We start from the raw sequence: 27,238 nt of genomic DNA on the forward strand, positions 1-27,238 counted from the left end.
GTCAAATACTAGTACTGGGAATTACATGTACATCTGTGGACATTACCAATGCACAATTCAAACAAAACAACATTTTAGTATCCGTTTATCCAGGGCAAAATAAACTCACAGGTACGAGTAGATATCTGTTTTTCAGGTATCCCTGACACAGAGAATAAGAGAATCTTATAGTATTATAAATTGTCAATAAAGCTTAGCGGTTATGGTAGCGAATACTGTAATGAGATGATTTATTTGTTTTTCTGTAGCATGGCTGGTTTCAGGTCGTCTTCCTTCTCGGCTCTGATTGTGGAGTCAGTCCACCGTGTGGGGAAGTAGCCCAGCCAGATCCTCGTGACGTAGTCCTCAAAACTCGTCACGATTAGACAGCGATGTTCGGGGTTAGTCAGGGTGACCGCGTCCGCCATAGCCTGTGAAGAGAATTACAGCAACTGTGTATAAATATCAGTATAAATTTTAGACACTGAACAAGACTATTTCTTGAGAGGGATGAAGGAGGCCATATACATCAGGGCCCATCACCCTTCATTGAACCGCGACGGGGGCCGACATCGTCTACCGGATACCTTTGACCCAGTGTTGACGTCACACTTCAAAGAAGCCACGTGACAAGCTTCACTGGGTCAGTCTACTGAGGAAGACCAGAGTGAGTGGTCGAAAGCTCTAGGTGAGAATTTTTTGTGTTGGACCAAAAGTTTTAACTTGAAACATCAGTATAAATCGTGTTATTCAATGGGGTTTGTGTATAAGTACCTGCGCGAAAAGGTCCATTTACCAATAATAATAGTAAATTCCCGTAAAGTCGTGTGAGTTTTCTGTGATACTGTTTGTTAACAACTCAGTTTGTTCACTAATAGGCTTATAACTTTACTCACATCTATGACAGGGGTAGCGTCTTTGCCCCGGGGGTCTGTAGTAATACGGGCTTTCATCTGTTCCATTTTGAAGTCGAAGTACTCCATGCCATAGTCCTCCTTCACAGACTCTTCCATGTTGTCCCGCAGGTTCTGTGTAATCAATAACATACCTTCGTGTCGTGCGTAGATGCACACTTATAAACTAACACTGTGTGTTAACGGAATTGGATATGTATAAACATTCTCGGCAAAGTACAGTCTTCTGTCATAGAGTTTCGGTCCACCAAGAGTTTCGGTCCACCAAGAAAACTAATTTTCCATTGCAAATGAAGGAGTTTACTAAGGCCATGTTGATTTGATTATGTGGATGACATCCTCCGGGAGCCCCAAAACTGATGGCGCGTGCGAATAAAAAAAAAGTTTTGCAAAAAAAAAGTTCTTTTCATTATGAAATCTACGTGGTCATGAGGGTTGAGCAAATGGCACAGAATATGGTTTTTGAATAATCTAGTCTTCAAGTTCATGTCTTTACAATTTCGTCTTTTTTTCGTTTGATTTTGGCATTCTACGACATTGGTATAGTTTTTATTAATTTTTTTGTAACTTATGGTATATTTTTGCTCATTTTGCAACTGTTTTGTACGATTTACAGTATGGTTGAAAACTTCTTTTTTTTTTTGGAAACGGCCGAAAATTCATGCGCGCGCGGATGTCATCCATATAATCAACATGGCCTAAAAGGTAAACGCTAAAAGAGCATATTGTCTTCTTCAATACTATTGACAAAACATGATTTTGACGCCGTACCTGAACAAGCATGTCAATGGTGGCAGGCAAGCCAACATTTGTAGCCCGACCAAAGCTGCTAGGCTCCACGATGATCACTTTAACGCCCCATTTGTGCATTTCATGCCTGCATATGTGAAACATATCGTGGTACCGTGGTATGTTTTTACAAGGGTTTGAAAACAAGTACAATATCCATCTGCTATTGAAAGCTTAAGAGTGTTTCCCACAAACACACGCACAGACGCACATACAGAAAGAAATCCATATAACGTTACCTGAGTGCGTCCGAAAAAAATTCCACGGCTCTCTTGGTCATGTTATATGCAGTTTGAGAAGGTGATGAATAGAGACCGTGCACGCTGGAGATGTTAACAACCCGTCCTAGACAGGGCGGAGACAACATCTAAACCATTGTTGATTGACCTTCGGAAAGACCTGACAAAAGTCATTGTATCATTCTCTAACCCTCTGCCGCCCAAAGGAATTTGTATCACGAGCTACTAAATCAAAGAGACTAGACACGAAAAGATGAATCGAAACCAATGATACCCCACCTTTCTCCCGACGAATCAGAGGCAAGAACGCCTTGGTGACCCGCACGGTACCGAAGGTGTTCACTTCCATCACACGTCGGTAGGTGGCGAGGCTGACCCACTCGATCTCTCCCGGCTGCCAGATTCCAGCATTGTTCACCAGCGCGTAGAGACCTGTTGGAACTAGCCTGTGTATACAAAGCTCTCGGCCGGAGGTTAATGATGGGGGCGGCAACCTAGGGCGGCGGCCGCCAGGAGCGCGATTTAGTCAGGCTATGTTGGAACGTGTTGGAACTAAGCCCATCACTGTACTTCATTGCGAACACTAACACGCTGCATTAACTGTGCTCTGGGATTTGGCTATTTCTTTTTAGGATCAAAGAATTATTGCTGTTAAATCGACTTCTGTTGATTTAGTCCCTTGTCGAAAAGAAGGCAATGTTAGATTTGCATGGCGATTTTTTTTAAGTTAAACGTTATGGAATGAGATACACTTATACTCTATGTCTTTTATGAAATTCAACTGTCATGTTTACGGTATACCCTCACGATAACTCATGATAAGGTACTCACCCTTTGAGCCCGTGGGTAAACTGTCTTTGACATGTTGTACAGCGGCCTTCACCTGTCCATCATGGGTCACGTCTATCTGAACAGTACTCAGCCTGCTCGAGCACTCCGCACGGAGCTTCTGCGACCCCTCCCCGCCACTGTCTGCCAGCAGACAGCCGGCAAACACCGTGAACCCCAGCGAGTCCAGACGTTTTGCAAGTTCAAATCCAAAACCACTGTCACATCCTGTTGTTAGAAAGTCAAACATTCAAGCAGGTCAATCTTCGTCCTCTTCCTGTTAAAGCGACTGCTATCGTTGTGTCGATCATTCTGCCATTTCAATAAAGAGGGTAGGTCACCAGCCATAGGTCTTATTTTCAGTATAGTTTGGAGACTTTTGAGTTTGACACAAAAGTGTCGCGTCGATGGTTGTTTCTGAGCATTCCAAAATGTTTTGGCTATACCTTAAAAGCTAGTTTTTCCAGAAACGAGTTTTGAAAGATTAACAAATTTCACCATTCTCATAGCTGCAAGTCAAAGTCCTACCTGTAATGAAGACAGCTTTGCTGTCGCCACTCACTTTGCTCTTCGGCGCCAAGTACAGAACCAGACAGTATCCCACAGAACCCAGCAGTATCCCCGTACACAGGAAGTACAGGACAGGTGCACAGTGGTACAACAGGAGCAACAAGCCTGAAATGGCAGACAAACCAACCAGACTTGCACAGTAGAACAGGTGCACTGCCTTCAACATTGCTACTGATCTTTCTCTTGCTGCGTGTGAATTTTGAACTTTAACCTGCCTCCTACACAAGAGTGTACAAATGTAAATATTTATGCAATATACCTCCGGGCGTTTTGATGCGGGCTAAAGAACAACATAGACTATTGGTTACGTTGACGTGAGTGCACGTACTTCTTCTTTAATGATACTTTTTAATGGAAATCTTCCCACGCGAGTTTCAACTGTAACACATCCTGCCATTCCTGGAAGTTGCAGTCAAATACTGGCGATTACCTGTACAGCTGTGGAAATTACCAATGTACCATTCAGTCAAAACGGCAGTTTTATTTGTTTATCCACATTAAAACATCCTCAGGTAACTAGACCTGTCTATCAGGTATCCATGTTTTTCAAGTATCACTGAAGTTGGATTTATCATTGGTAGCCAGTTAAGTCGGGCAATATTCACTTTGTAAACAGTACAGGACTTATATATATTAACAACAGTATATAAAAGCCGTGTCCGGTAACTTCATTTAGTACCATCTTTAAGTTCCAAATTTTGCTTGCCCTGCGTGTGACTTATGAACTTTGGCCTGTGTCCTGACAAAACTGTGTCATCTCTGATCGGGTGATTCTTAATTAGGTCAATCTGGCGAGAGCACGGGTTTAAGATCACTAAAAATGTTGAGTCCACTACAGTTGTTCTACTGTGCAAGTCTGGTTGGTATTTCCGCCATTTCAGGCTTGTTGCTCCTGTTGTACCACTGTGCACCTGTCCTGTACTACCTGTGTACGGGGATACTGCTGGGTTCAGTGGGGTACTGTCTGGTTCTGTACTTGGCGCCGAAGAGCAAAGTGAGTGGGGACGGCAAAGCTGTCTTCATTACAGGTAGGACTTTCAACACCTGCAGTCATGAGCATGTTCACTTTTAGTCTTAGTATTCTACCAAAACTCTTTAAAAGTGTATCGTGTACACAGATGCTTGACCTGCTTGAATGCATGACTTTCTAACAACAGGCTGTGACAGTGGTTTCGGGTTTAAGCTTGCCAAACGCCTGGACTCGCTGGGGTTCACGGTGTTTGCCGGCTGTCTGCTGGCAGACAGTGGTGGGGAGGGGTCGAAGAAACTCCGTGCGGAGTGCTCGAGCAGGCTGAGTACTGTTCAGATAGACGTGACTGATGATGGACAGGTGAAGGCCGCTGTACAACAGGTCAAAGATCGACTGCCGAAGGGGTCAAAGGGTGAGTGCCTTTCATAAATTATCGTAAGGGTACGTATACAGTAAACAGAACAGGTGAATTTCATGGCAAATACTATACATTTATCTTATTCCATGACGTTTTATCTTGTCGTACATTTTCGCCCTTTGGCCACTGTATATACTGACATCAATTTCTGACAGCTATGATTGTTTGATCAGAAGAGGAAACAACCAAATGACAGAGCACATCTATCATATTATAACTTGTTTGTAAAGAAATGGAATGGGCTTAGTTCCAACACGTTCCAACAGGTCTATTCGCACTGGTGAACAATGCTGGAGTCTTGCAGCCGGGTGAGATCGAGTGGGTCAGCCTCGCCACCTACCGACGTGTGATGGAAGTGAACACCTTCGGTCCCGTGCGGGTCACCAAGGCTTTCTTACCTCTGATTCGTCGGGCAAAAGGTAGGATCTCTTTTATTTTGTGAAAAATATCTTCAAAATACTGAAAAAAGTCTGTTTTACTAAATGTTCTTGCCTCTGATTCGTCGGGAAGAAGGTAAGTGTGTTCGTGGTTTTAAGTCGTTCTGACTCTTTTGTATCAACACGAACACCATGCCAAACGAGCAAAGATCACCTAGAGGCATTTTTGGTTAGAATGATACACTGTTTTATAGACACTTGTGTCTCTGGTAGGACGAGTCGTGAACATCTCCAGTGTGGGCGGGCTGCACGCAGCGCCCATGGCTGGTGCCTACAGCATGACCAAGGCGGCCCTGGAATTTTTCTCGGACGCATTAAGGTACACATATATATATATATATATACCGTCATTCGTTCTGTCCTAACTATCGTGTAGCATGCGGGAATCGGAGCTTAATTGTTTTTATCACGATTATACTATAACTATTATAGATCATAGTTTTCTTGCAATATGTGCGATACGAAAGCCTTCTTGCACTTAGAAATAAAAATGACTAATTTTATAAGCTATTTCCAGGCTCACGATCAATCAATCAATCAATCAATCAATCAATCAATCACGATCAATCAATCAATCAATCATCCGCGGGCTTTAGGGTAGAAGCATGTTTTGGTTATGAAAAAAAGGTTAACGTATCAAACATCCTCCAAACACAGGCATGAGATGCACAAGTGGGGCGTCAAAGTCGTTATTGTACAGCCGGCGAGCTTTGCGCGGGCTACAGATATCGTCTCGCCTGCCGTCTTCAATAACTTCGTTGAGGTATGGCGTCTGCGTCATTCAAGTTTTCCAGTACTGTAGTTAACATGAAATATGGCAGCCATTAAAGTATGGCAATAATTTGAAAATAAAGGCTATCACCAACGGAAGACACATTTTATCACTTCAAATTTGTAAGTTATCCTGCTATGGAATTTCGCAAGCTGTGTGTGTTCAGGACACAAACCTTATGTTGTTGATTGAACAGAATTTGCGGAACAATGTTGAGGAAGTTGTTATGGAGGATTATGGCATGGAGTACTTAAACTACAAGATGGAACAACTGAGGAGCTATGTCAATGGTGGCATGGCGGATCCAACGCCAGTCATAGATGTGAGTAAACTACATTGTACATCTACAGCACGACTGTCAAATTTGTCATAGATCTCCTACAGTAGAGCTTGTATGATGTGTATTTGTATAGCCGGTATATTCAACCTTCGGCGTAACACGCCAGCTTCTAGCCACTCTGCGATACTTGAACCTGCAGGGCACAGGAGCCAACCATCTTTTCCCTGCAGCCTTGTATTCATGCTCTGCATTTGCTCAGTCTTTAAAACCTGTTTTAACATTTATGTAGTTAACACTAACGTTAGTAATGAATAAGCAGTCTTCTTGACATGGACTTTGCAGGCTATGGCGGACGCCGTCACCCTGACCACCCCCAAACATCGCTACTTGGTCGGGGCGAGTTTTGAGGACTACGTGACTTGGATGTGGCTTGGCTACTTCCCCTCGAAGTGGACTGGTTCGACACTGCTCATTGAGGGCGGCCCCAAACCAGCCATGCTGCAGAAAACTAACTAGAACATTTCTCTTAGTTCTGAATATTTCTTGTATCTAGTGGTATCGAGCATATATCGTATGACTGAGTAGATCACTTTTGAATCACTCTGTACTTAAACTCAACATCAAAATGCTTCGAGCTTGAAGGACTGCCTAGAACTCTACACTGTATGTGTTGTATTCTCAATACTAAGATAGATAACGTTACCATGTTGTACTTCCTTTATTCTGTATCTACTCGTATAATACTTCATCGTGGGTTCTCCGCGATATTGCACATATATTGCTTTACAGATTCTTAACAACCATCAACCTTTAATACAATAAAGTCTTGAACGTGCTAAGGCCCATTCGTACAATGTGCACGCCGACGCAGACTACCGATGATGTCATCAAGATCGTCAGATTCCTGGGACCACTAAATTACATAACGTGTAACTGTTAGCCATAAACCACATAGTACATATTACATGTATGCCAACGTCAACAACAAACTATATCATTGGATGGCCTAATAGATATAACTGTTATAAATTTCTCTTGGTCTTTATTTTATGAGCAATAACCGTTTTGTCATTGTGAGTGGCCTAGTTCCATACATGTGTTCTCCTTTTGAAGTTCATTATTCTTTTCGTTATTTCATTGTTTCAAATCATCGCCTCTGAGATATATATATAACTGGAAATCATTTGGTAAGCATGGATGATGAAGAGCATGGATAATGGATGAATGGATGGATGCACGGATGGATGGATTGAGGGATGAAAAAAATCCAAAACGGACTAGCAAAGTCATTTTTAGACTTCGTATTCATCCACCGTCGCAAAGTAGGCCGAAGAAAAAACAAGGTAGCAGGAAAGTGAATATCAGAAAAGAAACAGGTGGATTGAAGAACTCATTGTGAGATGATGACATATTGTGATGCCCGCTAAAATTGCGTTAAATCTAACTCAAGAGTTGCGAAATCAACATGTACAGAAGTAGTGACCACCTAGCAACTTGGTTGCCTTCTTTGTATTCATCCGCAAATGGGTGTGCAGGAATGTTGGGGGAATTGACCTTGGCAACAAACCTAATAACGTTCATTATTTTCGAATAGCGACAACTACAGAAACAGTAGTCAATTTTACGATGTTGTGCAATGAAGAAGAGTGATATTCTGTCAGTTTTATTTAATCAACGAACAAATCTGCGGTGTTATTGTCAAATTTAGCGACACAAACTCAAGATCATTCCTCCCACGTTCTACCGGTCCTCAGCTGCGTTGCTATGGGGACGGCGTTCGATGCAACACCACAGACGACATATTGAGTCAGCAGAAGCGGACGCCTTCAAAGGTGAGCTCCAAACTTTTACATTTTTTCTGTGAATAATTTGTGGTAAAACGGGAAATAACCACACAGAGTTCATGAAGATATGTTGTAGAAGTAACACCGGGAGTGTTATGATGTTTGGAAACGTTTGGTTTGAAATTTTGAGGGAAATTTGCGGGGTGTGCATGGCTGGGCCAAAATGGGAATTTCCCGCTTCAGTTACGTTATATGCAGGGAACATCTCAATTTTGTTGCGCGATTCTTGTGTTTAATTGTGCCGTTTTTAACATACCAACGGTCATAAATGAGCGCAAAACATCTCGATTCAGGGTGGAATTAAGTACATAACCACTTAACACCTTGTAAACGTTTGCGCTTAAGTGAAAAGATGTTTTTATTGCTTTACTGATAACAAAATGTCAACAGAAGTTGATGGGATATGGTTACCATGCCCTTAGTAATAGAACAAGTTTTAAAAATTTCACCGTACAATTTTGATTTATTTCAGTCACAAGAAAAACTAGAAAACAAGTGTGATTGTTAAGTGAGAAAGCAAATCCCTGTTATGAAATTCTGGTTATATTTTGGACCGTTAGAAACGGCACTTTTTTCTTGTTTTGTTGTTTTTATTTTGGTGTTGGTTGGGAGGGGGGCGTTGCCGTGGAGCAAAACAATGTATTCTTAACCTTTTAATTGTCAACTAGTTACAAAGTGAACAGTCAAATTTCACATTTACAGCAACATGATTTCATATTTTGTTTATGTTATGTCTAATTGGGTATTAATATTTCCTACTATCGGCGTCGATTTGCTTTTGAAGTGACCAATGTAAGTAATGTTGGAACAAAGGTAGGTCTATCCTGTTAATTAATAATGATGATTCTCGCTCCCCGTTTCTGTAGTGAAGGTAATGTTTTAGCATGGATAAATCAACCTTGTATTGAGAAAATTTGAACAGATTGACAGAAGAATTACCCACTTTATGGTCTCTTTTGTGGACTTGGTCCTAAATAAATCAAGACAATGTTTACTATGTGAGGAGGATAGAATGTCATAGTGTAGATAGGAATAGAACACTTGACTGTATAATGGATGTAATCTTGCAATTTTTGAACTTGTTGTGTCGATAAACGCCGTATGGCCCGTGGCCCCTTGGTTAGGGGCCAGAGCGGGGAACCTATGCCCAATTTTTGTCAGAAAAAAGCCGTATGGCCCGTGGCCCCCTGGTTAGGGGCCAGAGCGAGGAACTTATGCCCAATTTTTTCTTGAATTGCGAACTTAAGTTATATTCGAGAATAAACAGGCTTGACTGTACATCTAGTTAAACCTTTGGTGACACTTTTTCAGCCACTCCAGGATGTCTAGCGCAGAAGTGAGGGAGAGGAGCAGGAAGAACGATGGAGAGAAGGGGGAGAACACCACTGTGAGTACTTCACTGTTTCTTCTCTTCATCAGTGAGGGTGAAATGAACATGGCACAAGGTGTTGCTGTAGCAGGAATGTTGTACCAAACATGACTAAGTCTCTATCACCCTCCAAACAGCTCAACTTCAAGATTCTTGCAGATTTTCTGACCCTCCTGAATCCCATGTTTTCCCCAGCCGCCCATCAACAAAGAAGTCGTGTCATCAGACACAAGAACCCCCGATGAAACCATGGACCGGTCAAGCTCCGATACTGCCGCACTGTCGATATCATCATCATCATTGTTAAGCCTGTCAGAGATCTCTGATCTCCCGGTATGTAACATTTACAAGAAATCAGGTCACACTTTGTTTTACATCTGTCAAAAAATCTCACAGCTCTCAATGAAAGTCACTCTCCTGTCCAAGGTGCTGATCAGCCGGCTGCACTGCTGTTAGAGCAGTTTAACTCCTCTTTAACCCTTCCCATGCTAACATCACAGTACAAAGTAGCCATGTAGCAGCCCTTTCCTTGTGTATACAACATTAGCAGCTGCTTTGTCAGTGAGAAACTTGACTGTAGTTTTGGTATAGTTTGTTCACACTCTCAGTAACTGCAGAATGTAAGTTTTTGATGATAACTTCATGCTTTTACAGTTTCATTCTTATTTCAATATTTCTGCATACAAATCTAGTATCAGATTCAGATTGTTAGTTGAATTTATTTCATGGTTTCAGACGCTTAAGTTTGTTTTTGTACTTCTTTAGGTTGATCAGGACAGGTCAGAATCAGAGGACAGCATTAGCTCCCAGTAAGGACTCAGTTTAGCTAGCTAGAACTAGAAACAGTTAGCTCAGGGATCTATTTGCAGATTAAGTCACTTTAGTGATCAGCTAAGCTAGATGGAACTAAACTTCTTAGGCAGCTAATTAGGGATTTTTTAGTTAGAGTTAAATGCTCCATTACCAATGTACTAGTTCACCTAGATGGAAATGATATTTAATTTAATGTGTAGTTAGTTAGGGATTATAGAAAACTATACTGTGCACTTAGCAGTTCAGCCAGCTGAAATCAAAATGTAAACTTAGCCTACATGTAGGTATAAAATTAGAAAACTGCTGTTTCAAAGCATCTTTATTTTGTGCCAAAACTTTCCTGAGATTTTCCCATTGTTTTCTTTTTCAGCCTATCTGCGTTAACAGCAATAACGGACGAAACAGTGTCCCACTACAAAGAGTGAGTATACAGCACGCACAGTTCTTGGACATACAACAAATTATAAGTCACTCTCATAATTCCAAGAGGCTAAGACCACCATGTTAAAAAATTGTGAAGATCTCTGCTAATACAGCCTCAGTTACAAAATGTATATCCAAGGTATGCATACACATGTATCCCAGTGTTAAAGATAGTCTTGAGAGAGCCTGTAGATAACTTAACCCATCAATGCTGTCATTTCTTTGTACTCCACAGGGAGTGTGCTCGACTGAAACATCAAAATAAGAAGCTGAAGAAGAAGATCGCAGCACAGAAAGATGACAAAAACCTGTATGTTATAAACTAACAATCCTACAATCATATCTCTCTGCTGTTTTTATTGATTGTAAAGTCACCTGTTCCCATTGGCTCCTACAGCAGTATAAAAGCTGGTCTCTGATACCTGACCTGCCAGCCCTTCTATCATTATCCTGATTAAGATATTTCTAAGATGTTTCTGACTCTTTTCCTCTATCTCACCATCTCCAGTAGATGCTTTTCTGTTCTTATCACTTAATCAGTACTTAAATACTGGCCTGTTCTCATACATGTTTTCTTCAAGATGCACCATTCTTCTAAGATTTGAGAAAAGATTACTAGAGGATGCTATTAACTGAAATGTTCTTTCCCCAAACAGGCCAAAAGACTCAGAAGAGCAACCTGACATATTTGATACTATCATTGAATTGGAGGCCAAGCTGACTGCTGAGAGACTGTAAGTACTCAGCAAACTTAGTTCACTCTAACTTCAAAATAAGGGCTGACTGTACCTGCTAGTCAAAGACTAGAAGGTAAAAGTTATCATGGTGACTTCTACGAAAGAGGAATCAGATACTATTCACAGACAAAAGTGTTATGAAATATTAAAATAAGTCAAAATGTTTTTCTGTTAGCCTGACTGAAAATCTAAAGGAGGAGATAAAGGGATACAAGAAGGAGAAGGCATCCACACAGGCTAGCCTAGCTCAGCTATGTGTGGAACTAGATAGCACAAGACTGTGAGTACATTCAACTAGTTCTAAAACTAATTTTTTTCTGTGGGTACACCAGTGCACCAATATTTTTGTAGGTTTACGTACAGTATGTAAAAATGTCAAATTTTCTAGTACTATCACAGCATATTCTTAACGTCTAAATGTGTGAAAAAAATCATTGCAACAGTAACTGTTATAATACTTTTCTTTAGAAATAAAACAACATTACTTTTTGCTGTCCCAAACTGCACTGTGATTCTTCATAAACTATCCAGTCAAGTACCCAGCTAAGATGTACTTTCTGTACTTTGTGTTACAGTGAACTCCACTCAGAGCAGACGTGCAGACAGGAGATGGAAGAAAAGTTAAAAGCAGCAGGAGTTGGCGAGTTCTTCCCCAGTCATCACGAAGACAAGGTCGCCCTTCTTGAGGAGGAACTGGAACTTGTACAGTTCATGAAGGATGAAGTGGACGCTAATCTCATGGAGCAAAAGAAGTAAGTTTCTTTTGAACTATAGCAAAGGTTCTACAGTCTAGTAATGTGCAATATTAGGTGCACATACATGCACAGACATACAGAAAAACGCATGCACTTACACAAAACATGCACTCACAAACACACACATACACACACACATGCACTCATATACACAATGGCATGCACTCACACACACGCACACACACACAAACACACACACACAGAAACACACATACACGCACACTCACGGACACTCAAACATACAATATACCTCACTCACAGACACACACACACAAGCAAAATTGCATGCATCGACACACACAAACACTAATATACAAAGGGCCTGACAAACTCTTTCTTGTTCCTAACCTATTCCCATCCCATTCTTACAGACTCAACAAGGAGCTGCAGAGCACAATCGAAAGGTGAGCAGAACATTAACTTCCTCTGAACTTCCTTCTTTCCCTGTTCCTTCCTTCTCTCTTTCCTTCTTTCCTTCCTTCTGGTAGGACTTTTCCATACAGAGCTTTAGATCATGTGGTACAAAGAACATCTACACTTCTGCTCTTAGCTCTTAGCTTCTACTCTTATGCTGTAACATTTATAATTTTACCCTTATGTTGCTCTAGTTCAAACTGACTGATTATGCTGTACTGGGACAGATTAAGTAATTTGCAAAAGTTGGACAAACGAAACATTAGTTTTGCCTTGCTGTTCGATACCCTTTCAGACATGTCCAGACATCCAATTGTGTATGTTGCATATCTGACACTTTTGAAACAATTATGATTTACAGCCTACGTGCTGATCTGAAGACCCGAACAAAGTCAGGAAGCAAGCTTGCTGCAACCAAACCCCACATAGTGTGTTTCATGCCTGACCAAGCTTCCACAAGGTCCAACCTGGCCATCACCGAACCCAACCTTGTGTGGTTGGAACCAGACAATGTTGAACAAGTCACAAGGTAGGTACTCAAACCACACACATTCCTAAGTGCCAAAGGAATGCAAGCACCAGGCATGTCTTTGTTAGACCAATTTTGTGTCTTATCGGGCCTGATATATTTGCTACTTAGCTAAACACACCTGTCCTTGGTGCTAAACACCATCCTTACACAAAAAACACACCTGCCCTTGGTGCTGAACACCATCTGCAAACAAGTAACTGATCTGTCCTTGGTGCTGAACACCATCCTCACACATGGCACATCTGTCCTTGGTGCTGAACACCATCCTCACACATAGCACATCTGTCCTTGGTGCTGAACACCATCCCCACACAAATAACACACCTTTCCTTGGCACTGAGCACTGAACACCATTCTTATAAAAATAATACACCTGTCCTTGGTCTGAACACCATGCACACACAAGCAAGCATTCCTGTCCCTGGTGCTGAACACCATTTCACATGTCCCTAGTACTTTATAAAATTACTGTTTTTAATAAAAGGTTTCTTGTTGACATTTCCTCCTACAGCCTCCTTGGTTGTGAGAGTGCCCAATCTACCTCACACCTGGACACCGAGGAGCCACATGATTCTGAGTCAGAGGATTCTGAGGAATATCTAAATGAGGCTGACAGGTAAGATGCAAAATGAGACTCTTTAAAGAACTTGTGTGAATTATATATAATATTACCTGATTTCTGTTTCAATTTCTTCTGTTTGATTTAAAACTGTTTCATAACTTTTGTTTTTCTTTTTTTAAACTCCCATAGAGCGGCAATTCTTAAGATGGAGAAATTGCTGGAAAGGTGAGTTTGTGTGCAACCTTTCTTACAGTTAAGCAATGATATTTCTATATCACACATAACACTCCTGTCCTTGGTGCTGAGCACCATCCTTACACAAGAAACACACATGTCCTTAGCACTGAAAAGCATGCACACACATGTAAGCATTCCTGTCCCTGGTGCTGAACACCATCCTTACACAAGTAACACACTTGTCCTTGGCACTGAACAACATCCAAACAAGTAAGTATTCCTGTCCCTGGTGCTGAACACCATTTCACATGGGTAAACACAGTACTTTTTAACTACTGTTTTCAATAATTTCTTGTTGACATTTACCCCTACAGCTTCCCTGCTTGTGTGCTTGCCCAGCCAACTCCTGCATCACACCTGGACACCGAGCAAGATGAGCTAGATGAGGCGGACATGTAAGATGCAAAATGAAACCAAAGAACTTTTTTTGAATTCTTGTGTGAATTATATCTATCATTACATGATTTTTGTACTAATTTCTTCTGTCTGATTTAAGACTATTTCGTCATTCCTTTTTTTTTTCTTGAAACTTCCATAGAGCGATCCTTGGTATGGAGAAAACACTGGCAAGGTAAGTTTGTATACAACCTTTCTTCGTGTATGGTGTAAAGCTATGGTATTTCTATAATATATATCACTATATGGTGATGAAATACTTCTGATTTTAGACATCAGAAAGACAACCCTTTTTGGGGTCTAGTTTTCAGTAGAACCTTTTCTATCCAGGCATGTGAGCCTGAAAAGCTATATTTAGTTAGTGATTTCAGTGTAATATTTCTTTCTATGTACTAGTAAACGCTGATTTTTGTACAAAACTTTCTTGCTGACTATGGTTTAGAGTTGGCCTATCCACAGGTCTACTCCCTATCCAGCATAACATCATTAAAATGAACTGATTTTATGTAAAGCAGTTGATAAAAGATGTCACAATCTCAAGGATTTTGTTTGACTTCCTTACAGCATTCGCCAGGACATTACAAACAAGGAGGAGAAGCTCCGGATTCAGAGGAATAACAGGTAAACAAATCCTGCAACATCCATTATAATTGTGCTGTCTGTGTGCTGTTTTTTGTGCTGCCTATAGGTGTGAAGTTAAAAGTACCAAGATTTGAAAACTAGTTTCATAAGCTTGTAAGTTGAAGATTTTACTACCCTGACATATAGGTTCACTATAAATGTCATAGTGGTTCTAGCGTTTACTCTAATCAAGCATTGCTGTTATTCTTAATGCCTGTGCTGTTTGAGTTCTATTGGTATGTACTTATGCTGTTTTTTGTCTGATTAAGTGCATTACAAAAGTCTGACATGAAGTCAGCTTTGATTTTCACAGCTTACAAGCTGATCTGAAGACCCAGCCCAACTCAGGATGCAACCTCGTTGCAACAAAACCCCACATAGTGTGTTTCACGCCTGACCAAGCTGCCACAAGGTCCAACCTGGCCATCACCAAACCCAACCTTGTGTGGTTTGAACCGGACAATGCTGAAGAACCAGTTACTAGGTAGGCAGGACCACCTAGGTACTCAAGCCACACACAGTCTATAGATTTTGCAGTTGTTTTAAACAATCATTGACACTAATACTAGTAATAGTCATTTCATCTGCATTTTGTTGAGCTGAAGTCCCTTAATGACCACTTGGCACCATAAAGTTATTGATGTGGAATACATCTTTTCAATATTTTTTATCTTATCATTTACAGTTGCCATGGTGACCAGAACACCCTACCCACCTCAGGACATAACCTTGCTGCAACAAAACCCCACATAGTGTGTTTCACGCCTGACAAAGCTGCCACAAGGTCCAACCTGGCCATCACCAAACCCAACCTTGTGTGGCTGGAACCGGACAACGTTGAACCTAGGTAAGCAGGACCATCTTGGTACTCAAGCTACACATAGTCCTTACATATAGTGCCAAATACTACAGGCACCAGGCACGTCCCTTATGTACCTTATGTTACAGTGAGCTCCACTCGGAGCATACCGGCAGACAGGAGGTGGAAGAAAAGTTAAAAGCAGCAGGAGTTGGCGAGTTCTTCCCCAGTCATCACCAGGACAAGGTCACCCTTCTTGAGGAGGAACTGGAACTTGTACAGTTCATGAAGGATGAAGCGGACGCTAATCTCATGGAGCAAAAGAAGTAAGTTTCTTTTGAACTATAGCAAAGGTTCTACAGTCGAGTAATGTGCAACAATAGGTGTACTCTGTGGTTTAAAGAAAAAAAGCCAGTAAGAAATTAAAAACATGCTGTTGGGATGGCCTTTTATCTTCAAGAATCAAACGAAAAAGGAAAATTGTCATTTGTTATGAAAAAAAAACTCAAAGAACTGAGGGTTGAGATCACAGACTTTGAAGTATTGTAACACACTCTACACAGTCACACACACACACACACAAATACACACAGACACAGACATACATTAAACATATCATACAAATGGCCTGGCAGACTCCTTCCTGTTCCTAACTGCTGCCCATCCCATTCCTACAGACTCAACAAAGAGCTTCAGAAGACTATTGAGAGGTGAGCAGAACTTCCTCTTTCCTTTCTTCCTTCCTTCTGGCAGGACTTCTCCATACAGAAATCACAAAGTACAGGAACATCTACACTTCTGCCCTTAGCTTTTAGTTCAGTCTACTCATGCTGTAACAGTTGTAATTTTACTCTTATGTTGTTTTAGTTCCGACTTACTGATCATGCTGTACTGGGACTGATTAAGGGACTTGCAAGAGTTGGACAAACAAACCATTAGTTTTGTCTTGCTGTGTCAATGCAATTCCAGACTTGACCAGACTTCCATATGATTGTGTATGTTGTATATATGACAATTTGAAACATTCATCATTTACAGTTTGCAGGCTGATCTGAAGACCCGAACAAAGTCAGGAAGCAACCTCGTTGCAACCCAACCCCACATAGTGTGTTTCACGCCTGACCAAGCTTCCACAAGGTCCAACCTGGCCATCACCGAACCCAACCTTGTGTGGCTGGAACCGGACAACGTTGAGCAACTCACTAGGTAAGCAGGACCATCTTGGTACTCAAGCTACACATATAGTCCTTACATATAGTGCCAAATGCTACAGGCACCAGGCATGTCTTTGTTACATTGATTTGTGTCTAGTTGGGGCTGATATATATATATAAGCTGAACATACCTGTCCTTGGTGCTGAACACCATCCACCATCCATCCCTTGCTTTTCACCTCCAGTGCCTTTCCCACCTTGCCCTACATCATCCATGATGTGATGTGAATTGTCCACCGTCCTTACATAAGAACTATGCCATAATAACTTGCTAAATTGTTCAGTATTTTATTGCCTGTCATAATATTACATCTGAACATATGCTTGAAAGCACATTCAATTTATTCTAAGGTTTAAGAAAAGACAGTCCTATTGAGAAGTGTAACTCTGATTCCCCCTTTCCCCCAGGACATCTGATGACACTAATGACATCCCCACAGCAGACGTTGATCCATTTTACATCATCCAGTTAGAGGCTGAGTTAACAGCAATGAGACTGTAAGTACTCAACATATCTTTTATTCAATTTTAACACAGGAAATACCTGGACATATGATTAGCAGATTTTAGATGTTCCTCTATACAAAGATCCCATGTCCACATTGGAGTCCAGAACTAGGGATTCTAACCCTCAGGCATGTGTCTCATTGTCATCATCATTGACTGTATTGGTCGGGGTACCGCTCCTTACAGGGCCTAAAAATGTGTCTATGATCTATTATAAACAGTAGGGTTGGTAACTACAATCACTGCCTACAAGCATGTATCATAATAAACCAAAACTGTGTTGGATATTACCTTTACTGCAGTCAGGCAATATATGAAATCACAGACATCTTTATTGTTTTCTTGTCTTCATAACAGGACTGTTGAAGACCTCACAGTGCAGCTAAGAACGTAGGTCTTCTTCCTCTCACTCAAACTTGATCTTTTACATGATTGTTCATTATATCTACTGAAGTTAACATCTTTAACTATTACAAAAGTTTCCCCTACAAAGAAACATTTTGTCCCAGAGCTGCATTATTACATGAAAGATGATTGGTTTTAAATCCTTGCAGGGCAAACCGCAGCATTGATGAGTTGAACGATGCCAACGAGAATCTAGAAGAAGACCTCCAAGGGTTACAGACGAGGTATGTCATCATCTTTACTTTTCACTTTGCATTTATAACATTTTCCCCTAGAAAAGAAACTTTTGTCCTAGATCTGCATTATTAATTAAAAATGATTGTTTTAAATCCTTGCAGGGCCAACTTTCGCATAGATCAGCTATACGCTATTTGCAGTAAAATGGAAACAGAGCTGAAAGAGACGAGGTATGTCATCCATTATGGCTCTCACTCCAACTTTGTCTTCCATGCCTGTTTGTTATGTCTTCAAATTTTGGTTTGGCTTTACAGCTGCATAATCAGTGTTGTGTTTGTTACCTTAAGAATACTTGGGGACACGGGTGCAACATATCCTCAATTCTGTTAGTAATTAGCAAGAAAAAAAAGGTGAAAACCAGTCAAACATTTAACATGTTCTTGCCTGTCTATCCTCAGACCTGCGCATGCGGATTCGGAGAGTGATACTGAGTCTATCTGTTCCACTGACAGCCTAGACGACGGCTTTCCATCCAGGACTGACAAACTAGACAACGTCATAAGTACCAGGAGTATTGCAGTAGGTACAGAGGCCAAGGAGACAGACCAAGCTTCCACAAGGTCCAACCTGGCCATCACCGAACCCAACCTTGTGTGGCTGGAACCAGACAACGTTGAACAACTCACTAGGTAAGCAGGACCATCTTCGTACTCAAGATTCACATAGTCCTTACATATAGTGGCAAATACTACAGGCACCAGGCATGTCTTTGTTATATTGATTTTGTGTCTAGTTGGGGATGATATATATATAAGCTGAACATACCTGTCCTTGGTGCTGAACACCATCCACCATCCATCCTTTGATTTTCACCTCCAGTGCCTTTCCCACCTTGCCCTACGTACATCATCCATGATGTGATGTGAATTGTCCACCATCCTTACATAAGAACTATGCCATAATAACTTGCTAAATTGTTCAGTATTTTATTGCCTGTCATAATATTACATCTGAACATATGCTTGAAAGCACATTCAATTTATTCTAAGGTTTAAGAAAAGACAGTCCTATTGAGAACTGTAACTCTGATTCCCCCTTTCCCCCAGGACATCTGATGACAGTAATGACATCCCCACAGCAGACGTTGATCCATTTTACATCATCCAGTTAGAGGCTGAGTTAACAGCAATGAGACTGTAAGTACTCAGGATATCTTTTATTCAATTTAAACACAGGAAATACCTGGACATATGATTAGCAGATTTTAGATGTTCCTCTATAAAAAGATCCCATGTCCACATTGGAGTCCAGAACTAGGGATTCTAACCCTCAGGCTTGTGTCTCATTGTCATCATCATTGACTGCATTGGTCGGGGTACCGCCCCTTACAGGGCATAAAAATGTGTCTATGAGTATTATAAACAGGAGGGTTGGTAACTACAATCACTGCCTACAAGCATGTATCATAATAAACCAAAACTGTGTTGGATATTACCTTTATTGCAGTCAAGCAATATATGAAATCACAAACATCTTTATTGTTTTCTTGTCTTCATAACAGGAATGTTGAAGACCTCACAGTGCAGCTAAGAACGTAGGTCTTCTTCCTCTCACTCCAACTTGGTCTTTTACATGTTCATTATATCTACTGAAGTTAACATCAGATCTTTAACTATTACAAAAGTTTCCCCTACAAAGAAACATTTTGTCCCAGAGCTGCATTATTACATGAAAGATGATTGGTTTTAAATCCTTGCAGGGCCAACAGCAGCATTGATGAGCTAAACGATGCCAACGACAAACTGGAAGAAGAGCTGGAAGGGTTACAGACGAGGTTTGTCATCATCTTTATTTTTCACTTTGCATTTATAACATTTTCCCCTAGAAAAGAAACTTTTGTCCCAGATCTGCATTATTAATTAAAAATGATTGTTTTAAATCCTTGCAGGGCCAACTTTCGCATAGATCAGCTGTACGCTATTTGCATTAAAATGGAAACAGAGCTGAAAGAGACGAGGTATGTCATCCATTATGGCTCCCACTCCAACTTTGTCTTCCATGCCTGTTTGTTATGTCTTCAACTTTTGCAGCATTTCTAAACAAATGATTGCACTGATTACATACTTTGATCTTTGAAGAGATTCATCAGTCACGTATAGTACAAGTTCAGTAAGATAATTCTTTCAATCAGTGACTATTAAATCCTAAGGTACATACCTCCGAATTTTCGACGACTAGTCAGTTCGTCTTGGTCACGGAATAATCCTAGTCTCGCAAGATAACGCGAGACAAGGACGAGACTTGCGTGGATCTTCTGCCCCCCTCTGCCTCCTTGCGGAGTAGAGGTAGGTAGGGCTTAGGCAGCTCCCAGCCGTGACCAAGACGAACTGACTACTGTCGTCGAAAATTCGGAGGTATGTACCTTAGGATTTAATAGTCACTGATTGAAAGAATTATCTTACTGAACTTATACTTTGATCTGTTCTAAAAACCACTTGACATTTGTGAAACCTTTAGGATTGCTTGTGTGAAACACAAGAAATACCTACATGATCAGCATTTCAAGATTTTCCTCTATAAAAAGTCTCTTTGTCCCATCGATGCATTAATTATTACATTAAAGCTGCATTTCTTTCAATTTTCTATCTGCAGCTCCAACACTGCTAGCACAGAGCTAGTCTCTGACAAAGATAAATTGAATATAATGAAATGAAGGAGATGAGATCACAGATTCTGGGGTAGATCTACAATTTTAATGAATCTTTTTGGAGACTATAACCTTCTTGGCTGTACCAAGGCAACTTAATGAGCAGAGTCCCAGAGATGCATTATCACATCAAAGATGATTGTTTTGAATCCTTGCAGGGCCAATGCCAGCATTACTGAACTGCAGAATACCATTGACAGCTTAGAAGCAGAGATCCAAGAGTTACAGATGAGGTATGTCATCATCTTTACCTGTGACTTGACATTTATCTTAAAAAATCCCCTACAAAAGAAACTTTTGTCCAAACATAATGCCCAGAGCTGCATTGTTACATCAAAGATGATTGTTTTAAATACTTGCAGCACCGAGACCGACATTGCTGAGCTGAATGCTGTTAATGACCAACTGACAGCAGAGATTCAAGAGTTACAAAAGTATGTTAGCCGTCATGGCTCTTTCTGCTCTCACTCCAACTTTGTCTTCCATAAACTGTTCATTATATCTATAGATCGTTTTAAACAATCATTGAGACTAATAGTCATTTCATCTGCATTTTGCTGACCTGAAGTCCCTTAATGACACACCATAAAGTTCTTGATGTGGAATACATCTTTTCTGTATTGTTTATTTTATCATTTACAGGTTACAAGCTGATCTGAAGACCCGGCCAAACTCAGGACGTAACCTTACTGCAACCAAACCCCACATAGTGTGTTTCACCCCTGACCTAGCAACCACAAGGTCCAACCTGACCATCACCGAACCCAACCTTGTGTGGCTCGAACCAGACAACGTTGAACCTAGGTAAGCAGGACCATCTTGGTACTCAAGCTACACATAGTCCTTATATATAGTGCCAAATACTACAGGCACCAGGCTTGTCTTTGTTACATTGATTTTGTGTCTAGTTGGTCATTGAAAGTCATTGATTGGTTTGGCTTTACAGCTGCATAATCAGTGTTGTGTTTGTTACCTTAAGAATACTTGGGGACACGAGTGCAACATATCCTCAATTCTGTTAGTAATTAGCAAGAAAAAAAAGGTGAAAACCAGTCAAACATTAACATGTTCTTGCCTGTCTATCCTCAGACCTGCGCATGCAGATTTGGAGAGTGATACTGAGTCTATCTGTTCAACTGACAGCCTAGATGATGGCTTTCCATCCAGGACTGACAAACTAGACAACGTCAGAAGTACCAGGAGTATTGCAGTAGGTACAGAGGCCAAGGAGACAGACCTTGCTTCCACAAGGTCCAACCTGGCCATCACCGAACCCAACCTTGTGTGGCTGGAACCAGACAACGTTGAACAACTCACTAGGTAAGCAGGACCATCTTGGTACTCAAGCTACACATAGTCCTTACATATAGTGCCAAATACTACAGGCACCAGGCACGTCTTTGTTACATTGATTTGTGTCTAGTTGGGGCTGATATATATATATAAGCTGAACATACCTTTCCTTGGTGCTGAACACCATCCACCATCCATCCTTTGATTTTCACCTCCAGTGCCTTTCCCACCTTCCCCTACATCATCCATGTGAATTTTTTGTCTTCACATTCAATTTATTCTAAGGTTTAAGAAAAGACAGTCCTATTGAGAAGTATAACTCTGATTCCCCCTTTCCCCCAGGACATCTGATGACAGTAATGACATCCCCACAGCAGACGTTGATCCTTTTTACATCATCCAGTTAGAGGCTGAGTTAACAGCAATGAGACTGTAAGTACTCAGGATATCTTTTATTCAATTTAAACACAGGAAATACCTGGACATATGATTAGCAGATTTTAGATGTTCCTCCATAAAAAGATCCCATGTCCACATTGGAGTCCAGAACTAGGGATTCTAACCCTCAGGCATGTGTCTCATTGTCATCATCATTGACTGTATTGGTCGGGGTACCGCTCCTTACAGGGCCTAAAAATGTGTCTATGATCTATTATAAACAGGAGGGTTGGTAACTACAATCACTGCCTACAAGCATGTATCATAATAAACCAAAACTGTGTTGGATATTACCTTTATTGCAGTCAAGCAATATATGAAATCACAGACATCTTTATTGTTTTCTTGTCTTCATAACAGGAATGTTGAAGACCTCACAGTGCAGCTAAGAACGTAGGTCTTCTTCCTCTCACTCCAACTTGGTCTTTTACATGTTCATTATATCTACTGAAGTTAACATCTTTAACTATTACAAAAGTTTCCCCTACAAAGGAACATTTTGTCCCAGAGCTGCATTATTACATGAAAGATGATTGGTTTTAAATCCTTGCAGGGCAAACCGCAGCATTGATGAGTTGAACGATGCCAACGACAAACTGGAAGAAGAGCTGGAAGGGTTACAGACGAGGTTTGTCATCATCTTTATTTTTCACTTTGCATTTATAACATTTTCCCCTAGAAAAGAAACTTTTGTCCCAGATCTGCATTATTAATTAAAAATGATTGTTTTAAATGCTTGCAGGGCCAACTTTCGCATAGATCAGCTATACGCTATTTGCTTTAAAATGGAAACAGAGCTGAAAGAGACGAGGTATGTCATCCATTATGGCTCCCACTCCAACTTTGTCTTCCATGCCTGTTTGTTATGTCTTCAACTTTTGCAGCATTTCTAAACAATGATTGTTTTAAATACTTGCAGCACCAAGACCATTGCTGAGCTGAATGCTGTTAATGACCAACTGACAGCAGAGATTCAAGAGTTACAAACGTATGTAAGCCTTCATGGCTCTTTCTGCTCTCACTCCAACTTTGTCTTCCATAACTGTTCATTATATCTATAGATCGTTTTAAACAATCATTGACACTAATAGTCATTTCATCTGCATTTTGCTGACCTTAAGTCCCTTAATGACACACCATAAAGTTCTTGATGTGGAATACATCTTTCCTTTATTTTTGATTTTATCATTTACAGCTTACAAGCTGATCTGAACACCCGGCCCAACTCAGGACGTAACCTTACTGCAACCCAACCCCACATAGTGTGTTTCATGCCTGACCAAGCTTCCACAAGGTCCAACCTGGCCATCACCGAACCCAACCTTGTGTGGTTGGAACCAGACAACGTTTTACCTAGGTAAGCAGGACAACATTGGTACATATGCCATGCATATGCATAGTCCTTGGTGCCAAATACTATCCCCACATAGGTAACAGGTATGCCTTTGTTATCTTTGTGTCTTAGTTGGGCTGATATATTTGTTACTAACTTTGGAAGGAATTTTGAACAACTAGGGGGAAACATTATTTAAAATACCAACAAGAGGCCAGTATGGGAGTCAACATGGAAGCTTACTAAAGATTAGTTGATTAGGAACAGTTACGTTAACCAATGGAAATCACAAGCTCAAACTCTGAAACAAAAGTCAGATGCTTAACATCAGAGAACCAGGCAGGCCTGATTCCATCTGGCTTACAAGTCAGTTGCCTTGAAGAGCCTAGTCTGGGAACAGATCAGTCTGAGGGCCACACAGGGAGTGTGATTTAACCAGGCCACGTACCATCGCTCTCTCTCCGAGAACTCTAAAAGTGTGTGCTTTTTTTCTGCATTTGCAGGAAAGTGGAGAACCTGGAGAAAGAGCTTAAGAGGTTTGTGAACTCTTTTGATAATTTTTTTCTTGATTGTTTGTTGGTTTAAATCTAATATAATAATACATGTAATTATATGGACACTTGCACAGAGACCTATGGATGACATTTGTGCCAATTCCTTACAGGTTAACGGAGTCCAAAGACAAGGAAGAGTCTTGTAACAAAAGGTAGGCTGTTGTTTGTCGAGTTTTACTTCAGCTCTTAAGTATGTTTCTGTCTGTACTTCACAGTGGTTGCACATTACTTTTCAACCTCCCTAAAATGTTCTCAGTACATCTTTTTATTCATTAGGTATTGTATGTTACTTTGCTGTTACAGTATTTTATCAAGTTTTGTACACTTAGATATCAGTGTATATCATGTTGCTTAAGAGGGCTTTGAAACAATGCTGAGGGCAATTTTATGCATCAGTGATGATGTAACTCTGACCCCTACTGTACTGCTGAAATATAGCAGCTCCTAACATAACTGTTTACTTCTCCCTAACCACAGAGAGCTTAAGCAGTCAAAATGTTATTAATACATGTAGAACGTGCTACAATCCTTTGGGTGGTGGCAGGGTGGGGTCCCGTGTAGTTGAGAGTTCTGTTAGCGTTATCTTCATGGTCAGCTACTTATCTTTCTAGTTTTCTCAATTGAACCCTCTATCCATCTTAACTTCTTTCTCTCCCTGCAGGCTACTTGGGGAACTGGAGGAAGCAGACATAAAGTAAGAGCTGCTGTTAAAAACTTTGGAAGGCTTCATTGCCAAAAGTTCTGTGTGGCAAACAGTCTTTATGTCATTTCCTTGGTTTTCTGACATTTCAAAACTAGCAAGTGGTCAAGATAAAAGCAGAGCGCTGGATTGAAAGATTATATCTGACTGTATATTGGAAACTTTGTATATCATAATGAGGTACTCAAAACCAACTTTTTTCCCTGATTTTTCCACAGATTGGCAAGGACAGAGCTCGAGATTGAAGACTTAAAGTGCAAATTGGCGATTCTTGAGTCAGGCGGCTTCTGGTGGCACGGGTAAGTCTATCTTTATTTCAACAGTAATTGATTGGTTTGACTAACACGCAGCTGATGCTGCCCAACTTACAGTTATCAGCGTTGTGATTTTAAGTGATTACCTTAAGAATACTTAGGGACACAAGTGCAACATATCCTCAATTCTGTTGGTAATTAGCAAGAAAAAAAGGTGAAAACCAGTCAAACATTTAACATGTTCTTGCCTGTCTATCCTCAGACCTGCGCATGCGGATTCGGAGAGTGATACTGAGTCTATCTGTTCCACTGACAGCCTAGACGACGGCTTTCTATCCGGGACCAACAAACCAGACAACGTCAGAAGTACCAGGAGTATTGCAGTAGGTACAGAGGACAACGAGACGGACAGCTTCGAACATCAAGCCATGATCAAATGTCAATCTGAAATGGAAGCTGCAAACATAAAGTAAGAGCTGCTGTTAAAAACTTTGGAAGGCTTCGTTGCCAAAAGTTCTGTGTGGCAAACTGTTTGATATTAGGCCAGTCTTTATGTCATTTCCTTGGTTTTCTGACATTTAAAAAAATAGCAAGTGGTCAAGATGAAATCAGAGCACTGGAGTGAAAGATTGAATCTGTTTGTACATCTGAAACCTTGTGTACCATAATAAGGTACTCAAAACCAACTTTTCTCCCTCCCCTTCCACAGATTGGCAAGGACAGAGCTCGAGATTGAAGACTTAAAGTGCAAATTGGCGATTCTTGAGTCAGGTGGCTTCTGGTGGCCCTCGTAAGTTCATCTTTATTCAAAAGTCATTGATTGGTTGGCTTACAGCTATCAGCGTTGTGTTTGTAAGTCATTACCTTAAGAAGACTTGGGGAAGTAGCGAGAAAATAGGCGAAAAACTTTAAAATTTACATCATGTCCTTCCAGTCAAACATTTATAAACTGTTACATGTTCTTATACCTGTCTATCCTCAGACCTGCACATGCAGAATCGGAGAGTGATGCCGAGTCCATCTCTACGTACCTCTCAGACAGTCTAGACGACGCCTTTCGATCCGGGACCGACAAAGTAGACAACGTCAGAAGTACCAGGACTATTGCAGTAGGTACAGGGGACAACGAGACGGACTACGCCGTACGTCAAACCATGAGTAGCTCAACACAAACATGTAACCTCACATGTCAAACATGTTCAACACAAACATCTACGGTCAAAACCACCAGCAGCAGTACCCAAACATGTAACCTCACATGTAAAACCACCACCAGCAGTACCCAAACATGTAACCTCACATGTAAAACCACCACCAGCAGTACCCAAACATGTAACCTCACATCTCAAACCACCACCACCAGTACCCAAACTGACCTCACCCCAAAACGTCTTCGACAAGTGCTCAGTGTCGTTATGTCCCCAACATCACATGATGAAACAGTAGCACTAGAGCTGTTTGGTCCAGATGAGCCCCGTCCTTCATCGGGTCTGACCCTCCTCCCATCTAATGCAGAGCCCTTGCACGCCCCTCCAGCTGGACCAGACAGAGCACATAAGCTGGCCAAACATGTTCCGGCCGGGCAATTCTACATGGACTCATTTAAGGTCCTGGGTGGAAGGACCACCTTCACAGTAATCTCTGACCGCGAGCTTGCCGTGGTTCAGTACCCGCCTTGAAAAAAAGGAAGAAAAAAAACAAGGTCACCAGTTCAGTATGAAAACATGTCTTGTACAGTAACTTTAAAACCAAAACTGGATACTGAATGTATTATATAAATAATAGCATGAAATTTTGTCTGGATAATATTAACACAATAACAGGAAATTGTATTGTATGTATTGTATCACAATGTATTGTATAAATAATAACATGATATTTTTGTATAAATGATTGAATTTTACCAACCTCCCCAAAAGTGGTAAATTAGAGGCAAAGTTTCGATATAATCATGAGAA

General features: G+C 40.9%; 5 protein-coding genes across 5 annotated transcripts; 4 read left to right on the top strand and 1 right to left on the bottom strand.

The window, feature by feature from the left end:
• Positions 1–230: 230 nt before the first annotated feature.
• Positions 231–2,999, bottom strand: LOC109484973 (D-beta-hydroxybutyrate dehydrogenase, mitochondrial-like). The gene is made up of 6 exons (XM_019788345.1): positions 2,753–2,999; positions 2,201–2,353; positions 1,922–2,027; positions 1,665–1,770; positions 876–1,007; positions 231–410 (listed from the first exon to the last, which is right to left on the bottom strand). The coding sequence occupies exons 1-6, from the start codon at positions 2,997–2,999 to the stop codon at positions 231–233; spliced, it is 924 nt and encodes a 307-aa protein (XP_019643904.1).
• Positions 3,000–4,139: 1,140 nt separating this feature from the next.
• On the top strand, positions 4,140–6,762 carry LOC109485045 (D-beta-hydroxybutyrate dehydrogenase, mitochondrial-like). The gene is made up of 7 exons (XM_019788440.1): positions 4,140–4,347; positions 4,477–4,701; positions 4,974–5,126; positions 5,358–5,463; positions 5,802–5,907; positions 6,113–6,238; positions 6,539–6,762. The coding sequence occupies exons 1-7, from the start codon at positions 4,140–4,142 to the stop codon at positions 6,710–6,712; spliced, it is 1,098 nt and encodes a 365-aa protein (XP_019643999.1). The 3' UTR covers positions 6,713–6,762.
• A 1,241-nt stretch (positions 6,763–8,003) lies between these two features.
• Positions 8,004–13,084, top strand: LOC109484974 (putative uncharacterized protein MYH16). The gene is made up of 11 exons (XM_019788346.1): positions 8,004–8,028; positions 9,352–9,427; positions 9,605–9,742; positions 10,175–10,218; positions 10,593–10,643; positions 10,881–10,955; positions 11,302–11,379; positions 11,558–11,662; positions 11,958–12,134; positions 12,509–12,541; positions 12,913–13,084. The coding sequence occupies exons 2-11, from the start codon at positions 9,362–9,364 to the stop codon at positions 13,082–13,084; spliced, it is 939 nt and encodes a 312-aa protein (XP_019643905.1). The 5' UTR covers positions 8,004–8,028; positions 9,352–9,361.
• A 2,558-nt stretch (positions 13,085–15,642) lies between these two features.
• Positions 15,643–21,516, top strand: LOC109484975. The gene is made up of 11 exons (XM_019788347.1): positions 15,643–16,024; positions 16,376–16,408; positions 16,737–16,904; positions 18,460–18,690; positions 19,108–19,197; positions 19,563–19,595; positions 19,761–19,835; positions 19,950–20,018; positions 20,867–20,941; positions 21,071–21,142; positions 21,351–21,516. Exons 1-11 carry the CDS (start codon positions 15,984–15,986, stop codon positions 21,514–21,516), a joined length of 1,053 nt encoding a protein of 350 aa, XP_019643906.1. The 5' UTR covers positions 15,643–15,983.
• A 909-nt stretch (positions 21,517–22,425) lies between these two features.
• On the top strand, positions 22,426–25,931 carry LOC109484976. Its single transcript, XM_019788349.1, has 9 exons — positions 22,426–22,433; positions 22,993–23,067; positions 23,359–23,427; positions 23,635–23,796; positions 24,276–24,308; positions 24,437–24,478; positions 24,988–25,020; positions 25,245–25,325; positions 25,543–25,931. The coding sequence occupies exons 1-9, from the start codon at positions 22,426–22,428 to the stop codon at positions 25,751–25,753; spliced, it is 714 nt and encodes a 237-aa protein (XP_019643908.1). The 3' UTR covers positions 25,754–25,931.
• Positions 25,932–27,238: the final 1,307 nt, after the last annotated feature.

This window comes from Branchiostoma belcheri, unplaced genomic scaffold, assembly GCF_001625305.1.
Source record: "Branchiostoma belcheri isolate BF01 breed outbred unplaced genomic scaffold, Haploidv18h27 scaffold72, whole genome shotgun sequence".
In the NCBI taxonomy this organism is placed as follows: domain Eukaryota; kingdom Metazoa; phylum Chordata; class Leptocardii; order Amphioxiformes; family Branchiostomatidae; genus Branchiostoma; species Branchiostoma belcheri.

What these genes read in the sequence shown, in the direction of transcription:
- LOC109484976 (XM_019788349.1), top strand. An exon ending in GAGATTCAAGAGTTACAAAC is followed by an intron (nt 23,428 to 23,634) that starts GTATGTAAGCCT and finishes TATCATTTACAG; the next exon opens with CTTACAAGCTGATCTGAACA. An exon ending in CCAGACAACGTTTTACCTAG is followed by an intron (nt 23,797 to 24,275) that starts GTAAGCAGGACA and finishes CTGCATTTGCAG; the next exon opens with GAAAGTGGAGAACCTGGAGA.
- LOC109484973 (XM_019788345.1), bottom strand. Translation starts at nt 2,999, where the DNA reads ATGTTTGACTTTCTAACAACAGGATGTGACAGTGGTTTTGGATTTGAA. An exon ending in TCTGATTCGTCGGGAGAAAG is followed by an intron (nt 2,028 to 2,200) that starts GTGGGGTATCAT and finishes CGCCCTGTCTAG; the next exon opens with GACGGGTTGTTAACATCTCC. An exon ending in CCATTGACATGCTTGTTCAG is followed by an intron (nt 1,008 to 1,664) that starts GTACGGCGTCAA and finishes TTGATTACACAG; the next exon opens with AACCTGCGGGACAACATGGA.
- LOC109484975 (XM_019788347.1), top strand. Translation starts at nt 15,984, where the DNA reads ATGAAGGATGAAGCGGACGCTAATCTCATGGAGCAAAAGAA. An exon ending in GAGTTAACAGCAATGAGACT is followed by an intron (nt 19,198 to 19,562) that starts GTAAGTACTCAG and finishes TCTTCATAACAG; the next exon opens with GAATGTTGAAGACCTCACAG. An exon ending in ACAGAGCTGAAAGAGACGAG is followed by an intron (nt 20,019 to 20,866) that starts GTATGTCATCCA and finishes GAATCCTTGCAG; the next exon opens with GGCCAATGCCAGCATTACTG.
- LOC109485045 (XM_019788440.1), top strand. Translation starts at nt 4,140, where the DNA reads ATGTTGAGTCCACTACAGTTGTTCTACTGTGCAAGTCTGGTTGGTATT. An exon ending in TCTGATTCGTCGGGCAAAAG is followed by an intron (nt 5,127 to 5,357) that starts GTAGGATCTCTT and finishes TGTCTCTGGTAG; the next exon opens with GACGAGTCGTGAACATCTCC. An exon ending in ATCCAACGCCAGTCATAGAT is followed by an intron (nt 6,239 to 6,538) that starts GTGAGTAAACTA and finishes TGGACTTTGCAG; the next exon opens with GCTATGGCGGACGCCGTCAC.
- LOC109484974 (XM_019788346.1), top strand. Translation starts at nt 9,362, where the DNA reads ATGTCTAGCGCAGAAGTGAGGGAGAGGAGCAGGAAGAACGATGGAGAG. An exon ending in AGAAGGGGGAGAACACCACT is followed by an intron (nt 9,428 to 9,604) that starts GTGAGTACTTCA and finishes TGTTTTCCCCAG; the next exon opens with CCGCCCATCAACAAAGAAGT. An exon ending in CTGCAGAGCACAATCGAAAG is followed by an intron (nt 12,542 to 12,912) that starts GTGAGCAGAACA and finishes TATGATTTACAG; the next exon opens with CCTACGTGCTGATCTGAAGA.